This window comes from Clupea harengus, chromosome 3 (assembly GCF_900700415.2).
Source record: "Clupea harengus chromosome 3, Ch_v2.0.2, whole genome shotgun sequence".
In the NCBI taxonomy this organism is placed as follows: Eukaryota; Metazoa; Chordata; class Actinopteri; order Clupeiformes; family Clupeidae; genus Clupea; species Clupea harengus.
The window spans coordinates 14,252,617-14,262,616 of NC_045154.1; the positions used below are offsets into that span (position 1 = coordinate 14,252,617).

Genomic DNA, 10,000 nt, shown 5'->3' on the forward strand with positions numbered 1-10,000 from the left:
TCTATGTGTAATGGCCAACTTCTTAATTTTCTTATTTTAATATGTCGCAATATAAAGAAAATGTTTTCCTCATCATTATTGCGTTAACATATGGACACACATTGAAAAGAAAGTTTTAACACTTGAGTTATCTTCTGAAATTACATTAAAGAACCACTGAAAGCCATAAGCACTGGACTAAATGCCACAGAAAGATTTTTCCTCTTTTTTTTTTACATGCACTTTGCTTTAATTTTACTATTTAAAGATTCAATGGAAAAGTTCAGTACACTGGCCACTATTGCTTAGGCCAATAGCCTATTGAGGCAGTATTGTTTCTGCACCTTAGTGTTCTTAAGGGTCAATAAATAAATGTCTGTGGATACATTTCGCCACCGCTGAAGTGTCCTTATTTAAAAAAAACTCAAATCTGGTCACCCTACGTATAATAAACAATGATATATACCGTAACCGTGATATAAAATAACAAATACCGTGATAGAAGATTTTGGGCATATCGCCCACCCCTACACCACACCACACCACACCACATCACACCACACCTAACCAGACACAATATGCCATAACATACCACACCACACCACACCTAACCAGACACAATATGCCATAACACACCACACCACACCACACCACACCACACCTAACCAGACACAATATGCCATAACACACCACACCACACCACACCACACCTAACCAAACACACCACATCACACCACACCACACCACACCTAACCAAACACAATATGCCATAACACACCACACCACACCACACCACACCTAACCAAACACAATATGCCACACCACACCACACCACACCACACCTAACCAGACACAAGTTCTCACAATATACAGCACCGTTGGCAAATGGTATACGGTAAATGGACTGCATTTATATAGCGCTTTCCAGGTTAATGCCTCAGACATCTACCCATTCACACACTGACAGCGGAAGCTACTATGGCAAGGTGCCAGCCTGCCCACCGGGAGCGGTTGGGGGTTCAGTGCCATGCTCAAAGAGTGTGTGTGTGTGTGTGTGAGTGTGTGTGTGTGCCGTGCTCAAGGACACCCACACTTGGTCAGGAGGAGTCGGGATCGAAATAGCAACCATCTGACTCCTCCACCTCCTGAACCTGGTTCTGTCGCCCTGCAGTTGAACACATCAGAATACAAGAAAGCACAACACGGCACCACAGAACCGGCCCGACCCGACACTATATTCAGGGACGCAGCTTTTTGGATGAAGCGCTACCCAGTGCCGGAGAAAAACACTACATGGGCACACACCCCAACACACACACCCTCACACACTCACACAGACCACACACCCCAACACAGACCACACGCCCCAACACAGACCACACACCCCAACACACACACCCTCACACACACACCCTCACACACACCCCAACACACACACACACCCCAACACACACACACACCCCAACACACACACCCTCACAGACCACACACCCCAACACAGACCACACGCCCCAACACAGACCACACACCCCAACGCACACACCCTCACACACACACACACACCCCAACACACACACACACCCCAACACACACCCTCACACAGAGCACACACACACTCACACAGACCACACACCCTCACACACACACACCCCAACACACCTTCACACAGACCCCACACCCCAACACAGACCACACACCCCAACACACACACACACACTCACACCCCAACACAGAGCACACACCCCAACACACACACACACCCCAACACAGACCACACACCCCAACACACCCAAACACAGACCACACACCCCAACACAGAGCACACACCCCAACACAGACCACACACCCTCACACAGACCACACACCCCCAACACAGACCACACACCCTCACACAGACCACACACCCCAACACAGAGCACACACCCTCACACACACCAACACACACACACCCCAACACAGAGCACACACCCTCAAACACACCCTCACACCCCAACACAGAGCACACGCCCTCACACACACCCCAACACACACCCCAACACAGACCACACACCCCAACACAGACCACACACCCTCCACACACACACACACTCACACCCTCACACAGACCAACACACCCTCACACCGCCAACACACCCCAACACACACACACACCCCAACACAGACCACACACCCCAACACAGACCACACACCCTCACACACACCTTCACACACACACACACCCCAACACAGACCACACACCCCAACACAGACCACACACCCCAACGCACACACACCCCAACACACACACACACCCCAACACACACACCCTCACAGACCACACACCCCAACACAGACCACACGCCCCAACACAGACCACACACCCCAACGCACACACCCTCACACACACACACACACCCCAACACACACACACACACACACCCCAACACACACCCTCACACAGAGCACACACACTCACACAGACCACACACCCTCACACACACACACCCCAACACACCTTCACACAGACCCCACACCCCAACACAGACCACACACCCCAACACACACACACTCACACCCCAACACAGAGCACACACCCCAACACACACACACACACCCCAACACAGACCACACACCCCAACACACACACACCCAAACACAGACCACACACCCCAACACAGAGCACACACCCCAACACAGACCACACACCCTCACACAGACCACACACCCCAACACAGACCACACACCCTCACACAGACCACACACCCCAACACAGAGCACACACCCTCACACACACCAACACACACACACCCCAACACAGAGCACACACCCTCAAACACACCCTCACACCCCAACACAGAGCACACGCCCTCACACACACCCCAACACACACCCCAACACAGACCACACACCCTCCACATACACACACACTCACACCCTCACACAGACCAACACACCCTCACACCGCCAACACACCCCAACACTTACCTCAGGGTCTCCAGTTCATTGGGCAGGTCATACTTCATCACCTTGTTGAACTTTTTTATGTGGGTGTCCCGGACAAACTTCAGAGTCTTTATCTGCTCCATGTACCTGTGAGAAAACACACACACACACACACACACACGTTAACCTCTGCCGAGAGGCAGCCTACTGTCCTCTGAGTAAACCTGCGTCAGCGTGCCACTGTAGTGGTGTTTGTGTGTGTGTGTGTGTGTGTGTGTGTGTCCTCGTGGTCCTGCAGCAGGGAGGTTTGACCTGTTTGACTGTCCTGGATGCACACACACAGTATCTTATCCCTGGATGCACACACACAGTATCTTACCCCTGGATGCACACACACAGTATCGTATCTCTGTGTTTGCCGTGATAAGGTCTCTGACATGAGGACTGACATTATGTAATAGAATCTATCTTTATGGTAAATGTGTATCTATATGTGTCTATGTGTGTGTGTGGTGTGTGTGTGTGTGTGTGTGTGTGTGTGTGTGTGTGTGGTGGTGAGGCGGTCTGGATTTCAAACTTCTGAAACTGAATTCTCTCAGGGCACAACTGTCCACAATTCACTTTATGATCAAATGAATTGATTAACTGTAGTTGTAATGCGGATATGTGTTATATAAAATTTCACTGCCTTTTTTTTATTTATTGATTTTTGTATTGGTAAAAGTCGGCCGTTGATCTCATACCTGTCAATGGTCCCGAAGAGCCACTTGGGCTCCTTGTTGAAGGGCATGACCATGCCATGGAAACGGGCCATCTTTGACGCTATCTCCGCAGAAAGTTCTGGAACGGCCAATTGCTCTGTGCGCAGGCGATTGCTCTGATGGGAGGGCACAGACAATCAGAGTGTGTGAGAGAGAAAGTATACAGTATGTGGTAGTGGTGCACCGATATATCTGCCGTACATCGGTAGTGGCCGATATTCGCCTCGTTTACTGCCATCGGTGCATCGGTAATAAACTTGACTTTCACCGATGGCATTGGCCGATGTTCATTGGTATGTTTTCTGCGTTACTGTACCTTTACTCAGTTTACCGCGAATGCAGAATAAGAGACGTCAGACTCCATTAATTCTCACACACACGCACGGAGCCACAATTACACAGCGTCTCCCCGGTGATCACAATAAATGTGATCAACGAACATTGTTGAAAGTGTTGTTGAGTGTTTTGTGGGTTTGTGGTGCTTGTTTGCTTCACGGTGTGAAGGTGTATTGGTGTCGGCTGTTTACCGCGAGTTTGGTGTATTGTTTAATCTGCCGCGATATATATCATTCATACATAATATTTGCATACACCTCTACTGTTGCTAAATTATACTGATTTATACTGGGTACCCACTTTCTCATCCATTTACCATTTGCATTGCGATAACATCCATAAACTGGTTACCATACATGTACTCACACTTCCTGGTTATCACGCTTCCAAATAGCCTATACTGGGCCCAACGCAAAAGCGCGCTCGCGCTGGGATAGCACTTTTACATCGTGCCACTTGTGGAGGGAGCGGGGCATTTGGTCAGAGGGGTGTTTGTTTTGTTCACATTTCAATTATGTAATAGCTATTCAGTGTGAAGTTATTTTCTGTTGGGTTAAATGGTGTTCGTTTTATTATATGGATATATGTTATGGAAAGTATAGTTAATTAATTAATTGTTTTTGTTAATAGTATGCACTATGTGCTATTTGTTTGCAACAGAGAAACTGTGCACTGGTGATTGAAAGTTATGAAGGCTATATAGCTGGATGTCTTCTGTAACAGAAGGTTATATTAAATAAAGTTTAGTTAAACTAAAGATTGTTTCATAAATCTGATTGAATTTGTGCTCATTAAAAGATAAGAGTGATAAAGGGCTCAAATAATTGAAAATAGTGTTTTTTAAATAATGATTTATTATTTTTCCTGGCCACAATAAGGGTGAATGAATAACAACCAAAACAAAATAAACAAATATCGGTATCGGTATCGGCTATCGGCTAGATTGTTGTTTTGAACATCGGTATCGGTATCGGCCAAGAATTTCCATATCGGTGCATCCCTAGTATGTGGGCATGTATATCAGTGTGCGTGTGTGCATGAGAATGTGAGAATGTGCAGAATGTGCATGTTTGTCTGTGTATGTAGGTGTGTATGTAGGTGTGTGTGTGTGTGTGTGTGTGTATGTGCGCAAGTGTGTGTGTGTGTGCAAGAGAGCGTGTGTGTATGTGCGTGCGTGTGCAAGAGAGTGTGTATGTACGTGTGCAAGAGTGTGTGTGTGTGTGTGTGTGCAAGAGAGTATGTGTGTGTGTGTGTGTGCGTGTGTGTGTGTGCGTGTGCGTGTGCGTGTAAGATAATTACTCACAGGTATGTACTGCTCCAGTCTCCCCTCAGGGAAGATTCCAAAGAGCCGTGGGCCCAAAGTCCTCTCTGCCAGGATGGCAAACATCACACTCTCTAAGACCAGAGAGTCCACCCCCTGTAGCACACACACACACACACACACACACACACACACACACACACACACACACACACCACACACACACACACATAAAGGGAAGACATCATTATGTACATGATAACATGATTGCATAATCTGTGACCTTTAATGTCAGCCATGTTGTGTTGTAGGCCACCCTCTAAAGTGCAATGATGATCAGACTGACTCATCACACTCCCAGCTGGTCGACCCCATTACACTGTGATGATGACACTGCTCTGCATAGCCTATGCCAAAAACACCTTAACAGCAGGTGTATTTTGCCCAATTACATCAACATGCCTGACTAACTGGGGTCGACATATCAGTGACTTATTATCAGCTACGTGTTCCTGTGGGTATTAAAGGTAGTAAGCAGCAGGTGATAAGCGAAGAGGCTTCATCGGAGTCCAGCCATGACCCAGATCAGGTGATTATGAGCAGAGTGGGATGGTCCCTCATCGGGACTGTCCACACAATCAACGCCGAGCTGTGAGTGCTCACTGCTCCCTACCTGGAGGATAGCTCCGTAAATCCGTAAAAGCACACACACACACACACACACTGAGACACACACACACACAACGCCGAACTGTGAGTGCTCACTGCTCCCTACCTGGAGGATAGCTCCGTAAATCCGTAAAAGCACACGGGCCGGCTCATCGCCAACCGGACGGACATGGTCGGGCAAACTGCATTTGTAGAGCAGATTACTGAGTCCTCCACTGCGAACCCAAAACACATTCACACAGTGAGTGAGAGAAAAGAGGATTATAACTATGTCATAATTATGATTACTGTGAGGATGAAAGTAAACATTCCATAAAACTATTTGGCTTGTCACAAACCAACCTGACAATACTGATTTCAAAGTCCTCTTCGGAGATGGTCTTCCACGACCCAGACAGAAAATCTCGGCACCACGCGAATGCTCTCGCGCGGGTGTCCCGGTCGACCTCGTCCCTCCGCCCGCCCCGGTAGGACTCCGCTTCGGAGTCTTCATCCCCGTTCGGTCCGCGGGGACTCGGTGTCCTCCTTGGCCTATCGTTAATCACGAGCCTAGCCCCTAGAGTGGGACTGGTGTTGTTAGTTAGTGTAGACGATATCCCCCTGACGGCTCCTCCGGGTTTGTGAGAAGCGTCGCCGCTGACAGTGATGTTTTGGCTCGACTGCATCGTGGCGTGCTGCCTGTGGAAGTGTCTTGGGGGGTACTGATGAGCTACGAGATTCAAGCGAAGCAGTGGGCGAGCAAAAACTCGCGCTGTAAAGGATGTGATAACACTAGCAATCATCTGATAGGTTCGACCGCATAGTGACAAAGTTCGCTAGGAGCAGGGCAGGTTTGATGGTTCCAATACAACGTTAATCAAAATCCTAATGTTCGACCGATTCCGGAGTGGCTGGCTAACAAATTACTTGAGTCGTTTGTTTTTAAAAAGCTATCTCGACTCTGTTGCATCACTAATTACGTGAACTACAATTGTTAGAATCCGAGGGTCTCGCATGTTAGAGGTCTTAAACATTTCCTCCTTTCTTGGCTGCATGCCCCTGTTGTTGTCAGGTCATTCTACATTTCGTCCAACAGCCTTCAGGAAATGCCATCGTGTGGCTTCTCTGCTGTTGAATATTAAGGGTCGCTATTGGTCAAAACTAGTCGTCCCGCCCTTTAAGCGTTCTAAATGTTGAATAGTTCCTGGTGGCGTATTGCATTATGGGTAATGAAGTTTCTATTAATCCGCGTAATTTATCCAGATCTGTGTGTTTTGTCTATTTGAGGTTAAAATTCACAGCTAAAAAAATTAACAATACGTCAGGAAGGCTTAATGGGAGAGAGAGAGAAACGCTGAAAATAGGCCTAGGCTACATAACAAATGGCTTAGAAGAAACTTTGAATAATTCACAATAACAAAGAAGGCTTTTGTCCCAATGATTACATGACAACCTTAATGTCGTTACTCATAGTCACCATTAAAACATATCCTTGATGATCAACCAGCCATGGAATTATTCACAAATCTGATGAAATCTATCAAACAAACTAGCCTACTGGATTATAAAACTCTACCAGATAAGGGGTGTTATAAACTATGGCAAACTGCCTTTGAGAACTGAGTGGAAATGATCAGATATGCTTATAGATTGGTCTAAACCAAAAGAACCGGACAGTTATTTGAAGAATAGCCTATAGTTTTGTCTGGCTATAGATGCGGTTTGTTGCAGATGTTTATTGACCTTGCCCCCTTACCTGTTCTGCCTGCATAACCATGAGTCAGATTACATGTGTGTTGAGAGTAAATAGCATCGGCAACAGGTTATCTCAGTGACTCGGTGGATGGGTTGGTCTGACCCTATACCCGCGTTTTGAGCCTGGCCGGGCACACAGTGTTCCCAGAGAGGGCCGCCTGTCTTTACGGAGTCTGACCACAGGTGGCGTGAGTGACGCACCCTCGCGTTTCACGGGTGGGTTTCAGCACCACCGGCAGTGAACAGCTCCGCAGGATCCCACAGGTCGCTCTCGAGGAGCCGGAGGCGGGCTCCCGTTCTCTAAACTCGCACGAGGACAAAAGGAAAGCCGCACTGATTCCTACCGTACTGACCCTGTCTATAACGGCCTTGACCAATCCCTTGTCAGAACAATGACATCAGAACAAATAGATCACGATGAGAGTCCTCACCAGATGTCAAATTTACATAGGGAATGAATATCACACGTGAGGCTAGCCAACGAATTAAATGACGGCGCAGAGACATGTTCCGTTTCTTCTTCTTATATCGTTGGGGGAAGCAAATGTTTTTTTTTTCGGATAATAACACACACTGAAGTAATCAGCAAATTCATATATTGGAAGAAAGCGGGAGTGTGAGAGAAAGGCTGGAAGGGAGTCTATCCGTTGATGCATTTGCTATCTGCAGTGCTTTCCCCCTCCGCTTCGCTCTGTCGTTTCAACTCACACTCAGCATCGCGTTGCTGCCGCAAACCTTATACGCAGCGTCCGGAGCGACTGAGCTCGGAGTGTGAACGACCGCCCCTCCCTCCCTCCCCCGCCACCCCCTCCCCAGAACGCATCGACGCTACGTCTGCCGCCTTCCTCCACGCTCGCTGGCAGTCGCGTCAAGCTGCTGACATCTAGCAAAGAGTCGCCTGGGTTCCGCAGGTGTACAGCAGGGCGTCTTACCGCGCCTCCCCCCCCCCCACGAGGAGAAAGCTTCCGCTCACATCGATATCGTTTTTATTCTTTATTAGACGTTATTATTTGTGTGTGTTCTTTCGACATTACCCCTGCCGACGTGGACTGTGAGGTTTGATTTGATGGTGCTGAGTTGGCGAATCTGATCAGGAGGTCGCGCGGCTGGAGAGCATCTGCATTGTGGCGGAAGCGAGCGAGCGGGCGGACTTTACAGACACACACGCGCACTCACACACATTTATACGCACACACACACGTCTCTTTCGTCTGCATCCTCCACCACCGACTGTGAATGGGCCTCGAGCCGACCGCATTTGCAGTCGCTTTTTAGAAGAGTCCTTTCTGGAAGAAGATGGCGGACCGGGCTGAGATGTTCTCGCTCTCCACCTTCCACTCACTCTCGCCTCCGGGCTGCAGGTAAGCACGGGGAGCGTCACCGCGAAGGGCGGTTTTGGGAGCGGACTGCCGCTGGGGTTGGGGCGGTGCGGGTGTTGTGACACTGTCACCTGTCCGCGTCCATACGGACATGTCAGTTCTGTTTGCATCTCTACACGGGGACGGCAAAACTTCATTAAAAATGACAGTGCCATCAGTGCGCAATGCTACGCTGAAACTGCGCCGTGTATCCCGTAGCGTGAGATAGATGATGCTGTTGTGGCTGGCTGTGTCGTGGTGCGGGCTTTGTGACTGTGTAACTGCTGTAGTAATGGTTGTGAGCTGGTTGCTTGGTTTCCTCGGCTGTTCTGGTTGGTATAATGTATTTAAAAAAAAGCTCTGTAACTGATTGCCATCCTTCCTAAAGCCATCGTGTGTTTTTGCCTGGTGCGCTCTCTCTCTCTGATTCAATTACCTCACTAGGCCCACGCCCTGTTGGGAAAACATGTCCTGTTGATGCTCGGATACGGCGGATCACTGCTGTGGCGCCATACATTACCTAGTAGAAAGCAGGACTATTCTCACATGAACATCTCTCTGGCTGAGTCTAAGGGAAGATGCCGTTCATTCGTAAACTCTTAGGATTGTGGCTCTCGGTGTGAGATCAATATACTCTCTCAAATAGGACCAAAATATTTGGCTTTAAGGACGTAGTACATTATCATACAGCTACAACAAAAACAGCAACTATAAATGCATTTAAGCGGAACTGTTAACACAAAAATGCGTCGACCGTCGCGCATCACTGTTTCCTACTCGGCACAACAGACAACAATGATCGGCCATGTTTTTTCGTGTTATTGTTTTGATATCAAATCCGTATCAGCGACTATCCCATTGAGCCCAATCCCAAGACAGTGGAGATACTCTTTCTGAAGAGACTGTTTATGACTTCTGTGCCTAACTGCATTTATCATAGACAATGTTTCTCACAGGTAAGACATGCTGTGGCTTGGTAG

At 48.1% G+C, this 10,000-nt stretch overlaps 2 protein-coding genes across 3 annotated transcripts in view; one reads left to right on the forward strand and one right to left on the reverse strand.

Annotated features, from left to right (window-relative positions):
- chkb (choline kinase beta) overlaps nt 1–7,641 on the reverse strand; it is a 16,843-nt gene extending 9,202 nt beyond the window's left edge. For both annotated transcript variants that reach the window (XM_031564658.2, XM_012840943.3), the window contains exons 1-5: nt 6,271–7,641; nt 6,035–6,143; nt 5,302–5,415; nt 3,645–3,778; nt 2,944–3,048 (exon numbers count right to left, since the gene is read on the reverse strand). In XM_031564658.2, coding sequence (XP_031420518.1) covers nt 2,944–3,048; nt 3,645–3,778; nt 5,302–5,415; nt 6,035–6,143; nt 6,271–6,710 — 902 coding nt within the window. In that variant the 5' untranslated portion in view covers nt 6,711–7,641. The remainder of the gene's footprint in view (nt 1–2,943; nt 3,049–3,644; nt 3,779–5,301; nt 5,416–6,034; nt 6,144–6,270) is intronic.
- A 266-nt stretch (nt 7,642–7,907) lies between these two features.
- mapk8ip2 (mitogen-activated protein kinase 8 interacting protein 2) overlaps nt 7,908–10,000 on the forward strand; it is a 79,184-nt gene continuing 77,091 nt past the window's right edge. The window contains 1 exon segment of the mRNA XM_031564662.2: nt 7,908–9,023. Coding sequence (XP_031420522.2) covers nt 8,959–9,023 — 65 coding nt within the window. The 5' untranslated portion in view covers nt 7,908–8,958.